This window comes from Ictidomys tridecemlineatus, chromosome 11 (assembly GCF_052094955.1).
Source record: "Ictidomys tridecemlineatus isolate mIctTri1 chromosome 11, mIctTri1.hap1, whole genome shotgun sequence".
NCBI lineage: Eukaryota > Metazoa > Chordata > Mammalia > Rodentia > Sciuridae > Ictidomys > Ictidomys tridecemlineatus.
Window position 1 is genome coordinate 90,791,550 of NC_135487.1, and position 17,553 is coordinate 90,809,102.

Genomic DNA, 17,553 nt, shown 5'->3' on the forward strand with positions numbered 1-17,553 from the left:
AACATTGATCAGTCTTAAAAGTGCATTACTTGATCCATTTCCCAATTTAAGCTACTATCCCATTTTCCCTGCCTTCATTTTCAGACTTCTCTAATGAGTGTTTTGAACCCCTGCCTTCTTTAAAAAGAAAAAAAATCATTGCACCATTCTCTAGGAAAATGGCTTCTGCCTCAACACCCTATTATAACAAGTATTTCCAAGGTCTTTGACAACCACTTTCAAGGTAAATCAAAAGATTTTTCTTACTCCTTATCTTCTCTCGAGTATCTGGCACTATTGATCACACATTTTTTTTCCTTCTGGCATTTTAAAAGATTTTTTTTCTTTATTCTCTAGTATATGAATCGCCTTTCATTTTTTTAGAGGTCAGATTAAATTTTTATTTCTCTCCTTGTACAGACATTCAACTACCTAGAGTGGCCTAAATTATATATAGTAACTCAAATATTGGTTGTAAGCTGCCGAGAAAATCAGCTCTAACTAAATTTGTTATTTTTATATTTACAACCAGGTACATGGACTCTTCTTTCCTCCAGGGGAGCTGATCAACTTCTTAAATGGGGTGGGTCAAGGAGAGATACTGCAGAAATGTAACCCCATCCTTTACCCCAACTTCTGAAACAACTTATTAATATTAGAGTCAAGGAATTTCTGATTACTTTTCTGGAAACATATTAAAGGTGTGTTTCTTGGTCATGTGGTTGATATTATTTGAAAAATGTTTTGGTCCTTAAAGCTAGTGTTTCCTTGCCCTTCCCAGCGATCGAAAACGCAAGATTCAGATAATTCTTCTTTGTGGTTGTTTTTAGTTTCTGATTATTTCATCATAGTTTGCTATTTTTTACAATTGTCTTACACTTACTGTATCTGTATGGAAGAAATAGCGCTTAGTGAAATGCTATTCTGAACCTCTTACCGACCTAGCTTGGGTGATTTTTTTAAGACTCCGTCTTTCTCTGCTTCTCAAAAGATGCCTTCTTATTCTGTTCTTTACTTTAGGCTTTGTGTTCATCAGCTGGCTAGGCCACTTTTTTATACCTTACATATTCTCATTGTTTTGTTATAATTTGATTTATTTATGTAATTATTTTGTGAGTTTATGTCTTTTTCTGAACTAATACCTGATGAGAACACTGAAGTACTGATGGCAAATAGATACTGATGGCAAAGTTCACATCAACTTAGGCTGTTAGAAACAGAAAGGACCACTGTGAACTTTCATTTGTCTAGCAATTGTCTTTAATCACATTGGGCTGATTGTGGAAACCAACATGTCCAATAGAAATGTAATGTATCCACGTAAGTTATTTTAAATTTAACAAAGGTAAAGAGACAAGTATAATTTTACTAATATATCTTGATTATTGTTGTTGTTTTCCAGTGCTGGGAATTTAACCTAGGATTTCACACATGCTAGGCAAGTATTCTACCTCTGAGCTATATACCTTCAGCACTAATGTTTTATTTATCCCAAATATTATCATTTAATCATATATCAATATAAAGTTACTAATGAGACATTTTGCATCATTTTCTTTTTGTTCTGTCTCTGAAATCTATTGTGTAATTTATCCTTACATGAAATCTCATTTCAGACTAGCTACATTTCAACTGCTTACTAACTATATGACTACCATATTGGTAACAAAGGTCTACACTGTTAACAGAATGAGAGGGTAGAAGTAGAAGAAATGAATCTGTAATGAATCTGTATTGCCAAGCATATTACAGATTTTTATTTTTTTGTGCTTTTATTATTGTTTCTTAAATGTATTAGCTACTTTAATCTTTACCTAGAGTGAGATATAGACACTGAGAGACTCAGAAAAGTTAGGTAATTTCTCCAGGTAGATTCTGGTCAAATTTACGAATTTGAGACCAAGTTCAGCCTCTGGTTTGATCTCTTCCTACCTAGATTTAAATTACAGTGACTGCTGTGTTGGCTATAAAGTAGGAGGATTGTATTTTTTAGATAGACCATAGCTAATACATTGGTTTTATATTGAAAAATAGGTGTGCTGCATAATTGGAGCTGTCTGGGGATATTGTTATATTTATCCACAAAGGGCACTTTGTGACCTTATGAAGCCACACCATAAACAGTAGAAATTGTTTTGTTTTGTTTTCATTTGGATTCACAAGAGATTGATTTATTCTATGTATTCTAAGAGGAGACTTTCACACGTTTCCACCTTCTCAGTTTGAAAATCTCAGTGCTAAACTATGAGATGGTACAGTGGACCCTGCAAAGGAAACATTTGAGATGACAAGTGGGAAAGGTCACAGATATAAGAATAGCAATGACAGTTGTGATGATGATAGTAATTGCTGATGTCTATTGACGTTTTACTATGTTCTAAGCACCATGATACAATTTTCTTTTTACACATTTCATTTAATTCTCACAAAACTGCTTTTAAGAATGTGAACTATTACTAATCTTATTACATAGATGAGAAAACTGAGATACAAAGAATTCATGCACAGCTGAAATGTTAATCCTGAGAAAGGCAGTTCTGTATCCTTATTCACTAAAAGAGACACTGATAACCCTTGGTAGAAAAATCGCTTGTTCTGATTGTCCAGGGTCAAGGTACTCGGGTCACTAGTTTCCAGCTAAAAAGTCTTGTTTTTAACTAAACTACTCCTATTTTTACTGATTTTTATCTACTTTTTGACTCTTATTCCTGTTCATATTTCCACTTGTTATTTGTTATTGGCCTTCTACTCTCTCTTGACTATGCTAGCGAGAGTAATATTCTTTGTTTATTCCTTGGATTTCAAATTTAGCCTAGTGTTAAAAACATCACTGGACCCACCTAGCTCCTGAGAATATTTGCAGCCTCTTACCCTGATTTCTGAGGCTTCTACTTTGCCCTTTAGACTTTCGAGTCTGTATTTTATAAACTAGATCAATGTAGAAGGAAGCTATTTGAAGAAACAAAAGGGACTAACTAGATTTGGAATGAAACAGTGATTCAAAGATAAAAAGAGAAAGAGATAGAGATCAAGAGAGGTAAGGGAACTTGTGTAAAATGAGTCTAGTACTGCATAGTGGGAGGTCTGAGTGAGGTAGGAAGGATATGCAGGTCAGCAGTTATTCATATGGAATATCCAGAGAGAAATGAGGATGGATAACTTTAAGATATTTTGTAGCACATTATCAATGGGATTTCTGTGATGTTTTCTTGTTTTTCAGTTATATTGGATATTGAAATGATATTTCTCAAACAGGTCTGCTGAAATGGGGTGACAATAATTCCATTCCTACTAGATTCACATAGAAGCTTCATCACCACCTGTCTTTCAGGCATTATACCTTGATGTCATCACTGATTCTTGCTTTTCTTCTGTTCTCTCCTTCCCATGGATCTAATTCCTACTGAATCTTTCACCATCTTGCTATTAACTTTAGACCAGCTCTGTGTTCTCATTCTGAGATAATTAAAATTAGTTTCTAGATGGCTTTCCTACCTCTTGTTTCTTTTTCTTTATATCCTGCACTGCATTTAACATGACACTCCATGGTTTCTAAGGATGCCCTAGTCCCTATTCTAGACTTCCATGGAAATGGTCACCAGCTCTGGATCTATTCTCAACCCTTTCTGCCCTCCCAGTGAAAACTCTTGATGGGCAAACAATATAAATGACTTTCGGAACTCATGAATTAATGTTTGAGATTTGAGCAATATCTCTCTAAAGAGAGAAGTCAAAGATCATGCATCATCTTGCCCTGATGTTCCAGAATCAATTCATGCAGCAGACAGAGAACTCAATTAGAAGACATATAATAATTCATTCTTTAATACTGGAGAATTTTCATATTTTGTTAAATAGAAAAGCTAATTACTTCTTACTCACTTTTGCTTTACTTCTTACTCACTTTTCGTTTATTGACTATTTATTGTGTTCTAGGAATTATGCTTGATGCAAACATGAATAAAGATGTCTGGGATTATTTGTATGCCTGTGGCTAGAATATTGATGGAATCTTGCTTTTATTTCTTCTTGGCTTGACTGAGAAGAACTTGAACTGGTTGTTTTCTCTAGAACTGAATCTGGAAAATGAATAAAGAAGGCTAACCTTGCATGAGACATCTGCTATAAAAACCACTTGTGGTATTCTGTTCTCCAGTTAATCAAACCCAAATACTTCTACCCAGATTTCGTTGCTTTCTAAAATCACCTCCTCATTGTGTATTTAAACCTATCTCCCAGTTCCTCACAGCCCAACCCGTGACTTCCCAAACCTCATGAATGCTTCATCTTTAGGACTGGGGTTTTGGCTCAGTAGTAGAGTGCTTACCTAGCATGTGTGAGGCACTGGGTTCAATTCTCAGCACCACATACAAATAAAGTCCATTGAAAAAAAAAATATATATATATATATTGTTTTAAACCTAGCATGAGTAACTCCATTTTTTAAAAAAAGAATATTGAATCTTTAAGTGCCTGGTATCATTATTTATCTTGAGCCGGCCCCATGGCATTTTGAACCTCAGTGTCTTCATAAAGTTAGTATACTACGTGCTATTGGAGGAATTGTGAGGATTCAGTGAAATGACAAAAGCCCTCCCAAATTCCTAACCTGAAAGGTTATTCAGTGAGCATTGATCCTTTGTCCATTTCAAAAAGAGGATTGTCTTCCTCTTCAGATAAGCAGAACTGAAATGTTTTCCCATGCCAAAACTCTACCTCCTCTGAATCTCTCATAATGACTTTCTAACTTTTTATGTTCTTTAGCAATAGATTTTTGGATATATTTTCTGCTAATAAAAATATTACTTTTTTCCTATTTAACTTATCCAAAGTGCTTTCTAAAATGTTCTCTTCAAAATAATATGTTTTCTCAATAATGTCATGCTGCTACATTAGTAATAAGGATGAATTAGCCTTATTTTAAGCAAACCTATGACATCTAACACAAGGCTTGGCACATTGGTAGTTGCTTACTATTTTTTGTCATTTAGTTTACTTTGGTTCATGATGATGGCTCTGGCCACTTCAGTCTTAAAAATAAGTAAATGTTATGTATATCATCATAATATACAAGGGAATTATATGTACCAATCTGAACAAAATGCATTCATATTTTCATGAAATATTGATATGTATCTGGTATGAACGTGGGCAAGTGAAATTTTGAAAATTGGATTTAGGGAAAATGTATTTTAAGGTTGGAAATGTTGAGACTTGAATATCTTAGAAAAAGAAGGAATGGAATCATTTGGGAAAAAGGAATAGTAAGAAAGGAGGAAGAGTGATTTCAAGTTTGGGGACCAGAAACACATTACCAATGTCTCAGACAGTGGCAAAGTCAGGTTTCATAAACCTGGAACCTGTACACTTCTGGAGTGGTTTCAAGAAGAGAAATACAAAGCAACAAGTGCAAACTCAGGTACCAGGCTTGAGAAGCAGTTTATGAAAATGAGTGGCTCTGAGAGGTAAACCTCATAGCTCATGATGAATCAACCTCAGGGTCCAGGTAGATTTTCAGGATATGTAACTAGCTACTTTGTTTTTCATTTAACACAATAAACAAAGACCACTTCCCTCTTCTCCAGCAGATTATACTTGCTTTCTTTTTCCACTCCCATTTCTAATTCACATCTTATATTTTTTTTTTCCAAGGATTTTGCCCATGGAGGCACCACTGTACTTGATCATTATGAAACTATAATCATTCCATCCCTTGCTTCTTCTATCAGCCATTATTTAGTTTCCTGTAACTGCCCATGAACAAACCGATTCTGGGTGTTCAGCTTTGTGTATACTCAGAAGGAAGCTGTGGGTTGGATAAATAAAGAGAGATGGAATTAGGAAAAGAGATGTTCAGCTCTAAACCCACTAGGAGAAAGACTGCTTTGACTGATGGAGAAAAATGAAGATAGAATGAACACCAGGCAAGGACTGGGACATAATTGCAACTCATGCCATTTGTCTTTGTCCTCCAACCTTACCTGAAACCCCAGTAACTATATCAATCACACACACAGGTGCTCTGCACTGGGAGGGAGACATTTTTTTTTTTACTATGTATATTACGTAATACAAATTCCACCTACAACTTATGGAGATCAGTTAGTTCTTTAAGCTTGTTATCTCTTATATTCCCAATCACCAGCCTGTGGTTGAATCTATCCCATTTTATCCCATACTTCCAATTTTACCTAATTTAGCCCAACTTCTTCCTGTCTACTTGTCTTTCTGTTTTCCTTAATTTCTTTAAATAAGTGAATCTTCTCATAGAATTCTAGTCGGGGAGACGTAAAAATAATAGCAATTTAATAGGATGAGTTGCATGTTAGTTTATATGGTACCTCTAGGATACATATTAAGTACTCATGGGATGACTGACTCTTGGTATGTAAACAGGAGTAAGTGAAAAAAAAATTTTAAAAATACCTTCAGAGGCTTTTACAGTTGTTATCTTAAAGGATCTAACATGCATAGTAAGGAATTTTAATTGTACTCTTGAAGGTAATGAGAAGTACATTAAAAACTTTTCAGACAGATTTGGATTTTAAAAAGATCATACTGGCGGTTATGTAAAGAATAGATTATAAAATGACAATATTATATGGAATAGATCATTTTGAAACTAAACAAAATTCAGGAACACAAATTTTTACAAAAACTACAGCAGGCAATAGTAATATGAACAGAAGTGAGGCAATTGATTGAAACTGTAGAACTTGTTTGTTAAGCTTATTTAGGAAAAATAGGACTTTCAAGATTCCCACTTGGGAAATGGAAGAATTTGATGTTATTCTCAAGGATGGAAACTAGGTAGAGTGTGTTTAAGGGCAACTACTAATTATCAAACACAACATGCTAAGTACTTCTTAATATGCATTATGTAATCTTATTTCAAAGTAACATTGTGAGGAACATATTATTTTATTCAATTTAAAGGAGAAAACAAGGTTCAAAAAGTGAAGGAACTCAATCCAGGTCAAAAGGAAAAAAAAAAAAAAACAAAAAACGGGTGTTTGCATTTCACTTAGAGCAAGATCCAGGCTCTTCTTCTGGCCCTGAGGTTTATGCATGATCTCCTCCCTGCCTACTTCCCCAACCTCATCCCATCTGCTCTCCCTCTAGCTTAGGACATGCCAACAAAAGTCACTTTGTGTCAGTTCCCACAAAACCCCACCTTTGACCAAAACATAGGACCTGGCATTTATTGGTCCGAAGGCATATTCTTTCTTAGGACTATTTCTTAGTCCTAAAATACATTCTTTCTTGCTTCTCAGATTTCTATTTAAATTTTACCTCTTAAAATTGTTCTTCCTTTCTTACCTAATTTCAGTCTCCTCTCTACAATTTTCTTTCATAGGACTTTATTATTTCTCTTTTTTTAAATCAAATAATTTATTTTCATTTATAATTATTTGTTTTTCTAGGGGCTGCCTCTTCAACTAAATGACAAGCTTAATTTATTTATTTATTTTTAATATTTATTTTTTAGTTCTCGGCGAACACAACATCTTTGTTGGTATGTGGTGCTGAGGATCGAACCCGGGTCGCACGCATGCCAGGCGAGCGCGCTACCGCTTGAGCCACATCCCCAGCCCAGACAAGCTTAATTTAGATAGGGATTGTGATTTATTTACCACCCTATACCCAGGATACAGCATAGTGTCTGACACAAAGACATCCAAAAATTATTTATTGAATTCATGAGTGAAAGATAACAGTATAAATGAAAAGTACTCATTTGGGTTCTAGAAAGCCCTTCTGGAAGCTGGAGATCCAAGAAAAGGATATTTCTTTTTCAGGAAAGCCACAAAAATAAAAATGTTAGGCGGGGTGCAGTGGCACACGACTTTAATCCCAGTAATTTGGGAGGCTAAGGTAGGAGGATCACAAGTTCAAAGTCAGCCTCAGCAAAAAAGTGAGGTGCTAAGCAACTCAGTGAGACCCTGTCTCTAAATAAAAAACAAAATAGGGCTGGGGATGGGGCTCAGTGGTCGAGTGCCCTGAGTTCAATCTCCAGTTCCCCCCAAAATACATAAATAAATAAAGATATTAATAAACAGGTGCTCATGAAGGCCCAGGATGAGAGTTCTGGCTTAAAATTACCAGTTCCTAAACAAGGCACAGTGATGCACACCTGTAATCCCAGGGACTCAGGAGGCTGAGGCAGGAGGATTAGTTGAGACCAGTCTCAGCAGTTTAGCAAGGGTCTAAGCAACTTAGTGAGAACCGTCTCAATAGAAAAAATTAAAAAGTCTGGCAATGTAGTTCAGTGGTAAAGCACACCTGAGTTCAATCCCCAGTACCAAATAAAGATAAAAAATAAAACTACCATTTCCTGTGCCTATCCTCAGATCCAGAAAATGAGAATTCCTGAGGCTGGGGCCTAGGAATCAATATAATTATGCCCTAAGTGGCTCCAATGAACACAAATTCTGCTTTTATGGGGATAAACCAGATTTCCAAAATTAATGTTCCAGGAGCTGCCATCCCCCTGAAGGGACAGGTATGGAGACACTACTCAGATTGCCAGACTGCCGGACTGCAGTAGCTAAGCTTGCACTATTGCAGTCTGACAGTAAACATGTGCTAGTTCTGATAAGAATAGTTTTGATGCACTACTCCAGGGTGGTTTGGATTAAGTGTCATGTACAGACTCCTCTTTCATCAGACTCTTGGTCAGTGGGTTTTGACATTTCCAAATCTGCCCCAAGCAAGAAATGTCTTTGCATTTCTTCCTAAAACTGCTTGCAAACTCTTCTTGCATTTTACTCCGTAAAGTACTTTATTTAAAAGCATGGTGTTACACTTAATTATGTAACAAGAAATGAACATTCCTGGAAATTATTCTGTGTGGTTGGTACCTCGACTTACCCTTCAGGACACATAATACTCTTTCTGGGAGCATTAATAACCTATGATGGCTGTCTGTATAATTTAATTACAGACTGAATTAGAAACATCTTGCTATCTTCCTTATTTCCATTCTTCATGATGTTTTTAACATTTAGTGTTGCTTTATTAGTATCTAGTAATAAACTTATGCAATGGAAGAAAGGAGTTTGAAAGAAACAAGGACTACATGAATATATTTGTTTTCTGGACAAGCCAGAAAACCATTCACTTTTGGAAATGCATCCTTAGGAAATTCTCTTGTCTTACCTCTCATGATGGAGTGGTCACTGCCAGAGGATGTTTTTGGTCTTCCTATATTCTCTCAAAACTGGTGGCCTTTAGCAAATTAGCTTCAAACCCCACCTAGACTTGCTTTCTCATGTGGGAGAAGAAGAAACCAGTTTTTGAGCTTTAGTCAGAGCTCCCACAATTTAATGTGCTCACACTACCTCTTGTAATGCTGTTTACAAGTCTCGGGACATTTCCACTTTCATAGTGCTTTACCCCCTTGTTCCTCTCACGTTGCTAGGACTTGAATGCTGACAGTCTACTTCAGCAATAACACTTTATGTTATTCTGAATTTTCTTGTCTGTGTCCTGGTTTATTTCAAGTCCATCTACAAGGTGAAATACCAAGTCAAACATTTGTGGGTTTTTTTTAAGAAAATAATATTTTAAAAAATCCGTTTTCCTAGCACATTCAATAATGTCACCATAGCACAATATTTTCCTGTAGACATTCTTTTTCAATTTCACTTGTTTCTGTTAACATTTATTTTTTTCTCCAGTACATGTATAGTCATGATTTAGATTGACATACAGGAATCTGTTCGCATGGCTTGTGGCTTGAGAATACATTTGGCTCCTTCTGAGAAATGTGGTCTTCTTGACCTCTGTGGCCTTCGCCCGTTTGAAAATCCTAACCATAATCCTCTGTGGGGATTTGCGCAGGTGTCTATTATGGCCCATAATCTGTGATATGACTTCCAGTATTCTCATTGCAGAAAGGTTAAGCTTCTCCATCTTTATTTTTGAGCAAAAATGTCCACAAGGTGTTAGTATTGTCAGGGAGCAGATTGAAACAAGGTATAACTTCAATCAGGCCTTAAGCCTGCATCTGTGCTGGAAGGAATCTTTGCAATGGGCAAAAGTCACTGTTAAAAAATGCAACTGGTCACTTTAACTCCAAAGTTATAAAAACAAAATCCTGTATCCTCTACTATTCTTAATGTGGCCATGTTTTCCAAACTAAACTTTGAGACTCTTGCTGTGATAGATACAGAGGTACTTTTGTCCCAACAGTTATCAGGATATCTAATGTTGGGACACTCCCACAGTATTCAGGCTATATTGTCACCATATGTGTACTCCAGGTTGGGACCCAGTGTACCAATTAACAATGCAGGTTAGAAACTGAGATTATCCTGCTATTTGTGGAGATCATTGTTCTTTATGCACTAAGGGCTATAGAGCAACTGGAAACTTGTTGCCTGAGGAGATATAGTCTACGTCTAGGACTGGGTTCACCAGGGCTTGCCAGTACATCTGTATTGGTGTTATTGTTATTTATCTTTCAGGTTTCTGGAAGAGATGCCCACTACCTTGGATTTTACATTCTCTAGTTCTCACTTTTCTCTGCCTCTTCCCATTGACAGCAACAAAGCTGTTAAGACCTGAAGAGGGGTAGCTATGCAACCTGTGAACATCAGCTCCCATACTCAGAATAGGCTCAGGATCTTCAGAAAAGCCCCAAAAGAGGGGACTTCCCATTATATAGTCAAACAAGAATTTGGCAGTAGTAGGACACAGGGCAAGGAAGAGTGGCTAGAAAATCCCAAGAGGGTCCTGGGTATGGAAATTCCTCAACCATAATTATATCTTTGATATAAAGGAGTCACTCACCAGCCTTCTAGAAACTGCTGTGTTTTTGTTGTCTCCCTCAAAGGTGGAGTAAAAGAGGAAAAGCAGCCATTTTGCCCAAGAGGATGTCCCAGCCTAGCAGTTAAAGTATGCCATGGGCTCGTGGTTCCTCTGTTTGAGAAAAAAAAACTTTAGAGTCTCCTACCAATTTCCACATCCTTTTAGAAAAAGTTGCACTTACAAAGCCCTAATGGTGTCTAGTTCTGAATCACAGTAGGAACTGGTTAGGGCACTAACCCAGAATGCTGCTTTTGCCTTTGTGTCTTTTGTGACTGTCACCTATCAATAAAACAAGTAAAGATCAGCCTGATACAAATGAATGTGAGGCAGCTCTGTCTCGATGTTTTCCAGATCGGTTTGAGTGTTAACCCAAATGCTTCTCACAATCACTTGTTAGTACATGCCTGCTTGGCATGTAACTTAGCAGTTCAGTAGCAAATCTCACTGAGAACTCCCTTCATTTCCAACTGTCATTCTCAATAGTTTGCCAATAGATAAAGCACGGAAGGGCAAGGTCAAAATGCTAGTAACCTCAAATTTTACATCAATACTGATTCTATGGGATTTTTTAAACTCTGAAGAAACTACCAGATGTTAGGTTAAAAGAAGTTCTTTTATTTAAAAGTGTCACTTGCCAGAAGGAAGACATCAACAGAAACCATGAAGACATGTCTCAAATTTTATTTATCCATTTAATTCTGAAAGCACACTAAGAAAGCATAACAACATTTCACTTTGGCTACAAATTGCTAATTAAGAAGTAACTTTAATTCCTCAGGAGGTAAAATATTAACATTTTTAAATGAAATCAAACACCACAAACTTCTAATTGTTATAAAAAAATTCAGCAGCAAAATCTGTTTAATAATTTAGGCATCTCTTAGTGGTGTAAATATTATCTGCATAATCATAAATATTTTCTGCTTTGTCCATAGACAATCAGCTAAGGATCTTTTGCTCATAAGACTTAAATTAAGATCAACTTAAGGCTGCCTGCTGGCCACAAAATAATTACTTTACACTTGCTGATGCCTGAATCTGTTAGATTTAGCAGCAAGATGTATTCTTTGTTTTCATAAGTAGGGGAAAGTTGCTTTTTCTTATATAAATTCCATTGTTGATGTTATTAAAAAGGATTAGGGTGGAGTTGAAGTAGTTGAAAATGTAATTAATCTAATCCCTTTAACAAGAATTGTTTTCATATTGATAATTCTCTATAACAACAAGCATTACAGATCATACCCATGTGAAATATTTACACTCAATATTTTAGTGTATAATCTCTCCTCTAGCTTTCTGTATCAGGAATAAGATTTAGCTTTCTTTTTCTTTTTCTCCACCTAAAATGTAAAGACCAAAAGAAATCCTTTTACTTTTTTTCTCTTTGAATCCTCTGCTAATTTTTTCACAATGTCATTGTCTCTAGGTAAATTATGTTAATGGCAATCAAATCATTAATCTCCCCAAAGAGTAGAAATGCTCTGAAAAGAAGAGACTGGTCCAATTGATTTTTTTTTTTTTTTGGTATCTTTTGTCATTTGGTACAGATTCTCATTTCAAATGATTTGTTTACCCATCGATTGCAATAAATTGTTATGCTGCTGAAAATATCAGTAAGAATAGAGTCAGATGAAGGACGAAACTGTCATTCTGGCCAACCTCCTCTGATTATCTCCAGTGTAAATTGGGAATTGTTCTTAATCTGCTCAAATGTCATGTTATCAGAGAGACCTTCTCTGACCTCCTAATATAAAATTACAATCACCATCCCCTCCCACTAACACTCATCCCTCTAATTGGATTTATTTTTCACCATGGCAGTTATCACCATGGGCCATTATAAAGCATTATATGTTTGTTTGCTTAATGCATCTCCTCCAACTAGGATGGAGACACCACAAAAATAGGGACTTGAATTTATTTACTGTTATATCAAGTGCCAAGACAAGTTCCTTAAATACTGTTGTATAATAGGCAATCAATAAAAAATTGTTGAGTGAATGAGACTTTGCCCTCATCTCTCAGATGCCTAAAGCACCAGATCTGTGTGAAGCTAGGAGAGACTTGTCATAAAGACTTGTCAACCTTTACCCAGAGCTGGCCGTCCTGCTCAGCCCAAGGGGAAGGGTGCCCCTCCCTATGGAACAAAAGCAGAGACCTAGAGCTTCCTGTGGCCATGTCTTCACTAAAGGATTAATACTGGGTTGTGAGGTACTGTCTGACCTCCATGTGTTTACAATTATAAGAAAATATAGAGAGTCTCAAAGGGGGATGCCCTACAGGGTACAATTTCTGTGGCATATCAATAGGGGTTACTAAGTTAAATAGGGACTCCATGGCAAAATAAGTTTTTGAAACTAAGTGTATTTTGTGCAGCTAAGCAAGGATCTTAATTTCAAGGTATCCCAGAGGTATGATTATGCTCATCAGGGCTAAGACAAGCTCTTAGACACTTTTTCTCAAACATTTGATCCCAGCCATTTTCTTTCTGACTGCTGTTTCTAAGAGAGTGTTACAACACAGAGGACTCCATTGAGTTGGGTGTTGAGCAGACCAGGCAGGGGTAGGAGAACAAGTTCTGGCTCTGATTACGGTCGGCTATATGATCTTGGGCAAGTCCCTTAACACTTCTCTATGCCTTGATTTCCTGTTCTGTGAGGTAGGGATGAAAGGGATTTTCCTAAGACAAGTAAACTATCCAACACATCAGGGATGACTAAATGGTGGATATTGTCAATGCCATATGCTGAATATATAAATGCATTTGAGATAGATTTCTTCAAGCATTTCATTTTATTAGGATTGGTACCCACCCCATTCCCTGTAGAAGAGCTGGCTGTGCCTCCTTGTCCTCTGGTCCCAGCACCTTGTCCTCATGCTCCATGTTCCTAGGCTGAAGGTGAACAAATGCTGTATTTCAACATGACTTGATACAAATGTCTGTTGGCTCCCTCTGGTGTACCCCACAGAGCTGGTTCCCTTCGTTCCCTCACTCCTGACCTCATATGAAGACACATTCCTCAGGAGGAAGGGGGTTAGTGTCCAAGTCAGTGATTGTGCAGATGGCTGCATGCTGACAGATTTTGAAGTGACCATATTTTTTTTGGTAAATTTCAAAGGAAGGTGAGATTTGTGTGAATCTGACCCTTTCCAGTAAAATGCACATTTACATATATTTAGAATTTATAAATCCTGACAGATTCCACAATATTTATAGCCCTCCATAAAAAGCCTTTGCCAGTTTGCAGAGCTTTGCATTTGGCTCTCTGGTATGCTTAAGAGAGCTTAAATAATAATAAATTTGGTGATTTATTCCACCTGGAACAGAAACTTATCCCCACCCCCTTGGCTCATTTTGAAGGGGATACCTATAAATAGTGTCACAGACGCTGGGATCAGGAATAGGGAATTGAAATTTGAGAGAGAAGTACAGAAACATTTTCATTATCACTGATTTCTTGAGTATATTTTTAAAACAGTTCTGTTCTTCAAATAATGTACCTTCTCCCCTTTCTCCTGCCTCATCTCAATTATACTTGAGTCTCCCAGACCTGTTGCCAACTTTAAGATCCAATTGCATTAATGGGAAAAAGAGACTGAGAGTATTAGCTGACTAGGTAGGAGAGAGTTGCCTCTAGGGAGGCCAAAGCAATTCTCCAATGTTCATCTTGTATTTCATAGGAGTCAGCAGGTAACTGAGCATCGATACCAAAAGTGTATATTCATTATTTGAGACTCATCTCATGCATCCAACAGGTATGAAAAAAGTTCCAAGTTCACGAAGAAGACAAAGGACATCTAATTGTAATTGTAAGAGACAGTCTAAGGACAATGTCAAAGGGTAGATTCTTTTACCCATCCATAAGCAGGATCACCTGGTACAGGGCAAGAGAGAGTCATTCCTTCTTATCCATAGTTCCTCTTTCCATGGTTTCATTTATCCATGGTCAACTAAGGTCCAAAAATATTAAATGGGAAATTCCAGAAATAAATAACTTATGAGTCTTAAATTATGCACTATTCAGAGTAATGTGATGAAATCTCTTGCCATCCTGCTCCATCCCACCCCGGCCATGAATCATCCCTTTGCCTAGAGAACCCGTGTTATTTCCACTACATGCTCATTTGTCATTTAGCCAAGGTCTGAGTTATCAGATCAACTACCTGATATTATAGTGCTGTGTCCAGGTGCCCGGGCATAGTAACCACACACCTTGTCATTGTGACAAGGTGTGTGGTTACTATTCACACACTTCCTCTCCTCACATTGTGTCATCTCACATCACCACAAAAAGGATGAGTATAATAAAACATCTTGAGAGAGACCACATTTACATAAACTTTGTTACCATGTATTGTTATAATTGTTCTATTTTATTATGAATTACTGTTGTTAATCTTTCACTGTGTCTAATTTATAAATTACTGTTTATTATAGGTAAGTATGTATAGGAAAAAGATATACTTAGAGGATTCAGTACTATCTGTGTTTTCGAGCTTTCACTGAGGGGTTAGGAAAATATCCCCTGGGGATAAGGAGGGACTACTGGACCAGAGTAGTGGCTTCCAAATAATTCTATTTTTTATTTTTTAAAATAACATAAATAAAAATGGGGAGCCAGTCATTCTCCATACGATCCCCTGATGAAAGCCACAAGCAGCCACTTAGTGTAGCACAAGCAGTGTTATTACAATAACACTGTGACAGTGATATAATAAGATTTAGTTCCAGTTACTTGTTTGGATTGAAAGGGAAGTAGCCTTTGACAGAAGGAGAATAATGATAATAGTAATTAACATCGATGGAGGGCTGCTATGGGCTGCCGCAGAGTTTGGTTTGCAACACCGTCCTTATTTATACAGTTGGCCCTCCACGACCTAGTGTTTTGCATTCCACAGATTCAACCAACCATGGGTTGGAAGTATTGAAAAAACAAAATTCAGAAAGGTCCCCAAACAAATCTAAATTTGCTGTGTGCTGATAACTGTGTTGAATTCAGGCCAATGAGGTGACATGTGGGTACATGCTACTGTGGCCTTCACCATTTCCCAAATCCTCAGTCTCTCCAGTGCTCATTGTTTGAGCATGGTTCACCCCATCTCATTCCTGCACTATGTGGTTAGGCCTCTGATATCTGTTTCTGTACTGAACATGTACAGATTTTTTTCCCATCAATATTCCCTAAGCAATGAGAACAACAACTATTTACATAGCATTTGCATTATGTTAGGTATTATAAGTAATCTAGAGGTGATTTAAAGTATGTGGGGGGATACGTGTAGGTGATATGAAAATACTATGGCATTTTATACAAGGCACTTGAGCATCTGCAGATTTTGGTGTCAATGAGGGTTCTGGAACTAGTCCCTCATGAACACTGAGGGATGATTATAGCAGGTTTTCTTGGAACACACCCCCAACCCCAAGTCTTTCCTGAGCAATCCTCTTATCTCTAGCTAATAGGATGGCAGATGTTTGGACCAAGCCCCAGAGCCTGCAGTGTACCACATTTTAATGATTTGTGGTGAATAAAGTAAATGTTTTAAAACCAGACTTTATGAAGCAGAGACCCAGTTAAGTATGATGGATGGGAGGCAAAGCTGAGAGAAACTGAACATTGCATGGGGGCATTGCTTCTCAAGCAGGACATGGGTTTATGGTTCATGGATAGTTCTAAAATCTTGCTTGAAAAATGACTTTTTAAGGAACTATGCTCTTAAGCAATGTCCTTGAGGCAGGGGGAATTTCCCTTGCTCTTCCATAACATCTTTCTAAGAGGGAGCGGAGGTACTGAGCTGTTAGACGGTTGCTCTGTGTCTCAGTGTTTCTGTGATCTAACACATATGGGATAAAAAACTGTTAAAGTCCGTAGAAGGAAACAAGACCAGAAAATTATCATATTTATTGTGTTTTGTTTTTTTCTTAAAAAAACTATTATAGAGGATAATCTGTTTAAAACAAATAAAAATGATTATTGAGAATGTTTTTCTTTTCATGCCTCTTAGCAACAGCAACATGGCAAGACCTGAGTTGACCCCGTGTTTTAATGTGGCACCTCTTGTTCTTCCTCCACAGGGCAATCCCTACATGTGCAATAATGAGTGCGATGCAAGCACCCCTGAGCTGGCACACCCTCCTGAGCTGATGTTTGACTTTGAAGGAAGACACCCCTCCACATTTTGGCAGTCTGCTACTTGGAAAGAGTACCCCAAGCCTCTCCAAGTTAACATCACTCTGTCTTGGAGTAAAACCATTGAGCTCACAGACAACATAGTTATTACCTTTGAATCGGGGCGTCCAGATCAAATGATCCTGGAGAAATCTCTCGACTATGGACGCACATGGCAACCCTATCAGTACTATGCCACAGACTGCTTGGATGCTTTTCACATGGACCCCAAATCTGTGAAGGATTTATCACAACACACCGTCTTGGAAATCATTTGCACAGAAGAGTACTCCACGGGGTATACAACGAATAGCAAAATAATCCACTTCGAAATCAAAGACAGGTTCGCATTTTTTGCTGGACCTCGGCTACGGAATATGGCTTCCCTCTACGGACAGCTGGATACCACCAAGAAACTCAGAGATTTCTTCACAGTCACAGACCTAAGGATAAGGCTGCTGAGGCCAGCTGTTGGGGAAATATTTGTAGATGAGCTACACCTGGCACGCTACTTTTACGCCATCTCAGACATAAAGGTGCGAGGAAGGTAAGAGAATGTCTGCCTCAATTGGGAATGGGTGTGTTCAAAGGA

The 17,553-nt window shown here is 37.3% G+C and overlaps 1 protein-coding gene across 11 annotated transcripts in view; it reads left to right on the forward strand.

Annotated features, from left to right (window-relative positions):
- The window catches only part of Ntng1 (netrin G1), a 347,490-nt gene that overhangs the window by 165,919 nt on the left and 164,018 nt on the right, over window positions 1–17,553 (forward strand). For all 11 annotated transcript variants that reach the window (XM_078026844.1, XM_040289045.2, XM_040289044.2 and 8 more), the window contains exon 3: window positions 16,868–17,508. In XM_078026844.1, coding sequence (XP_077882970.1) covers window positions 16,868–17,508 — 641 coding nt within the window. The remainder of the gene's footprint in view (window positions 1–16,867; window positions 17,509–17,553) is intronic.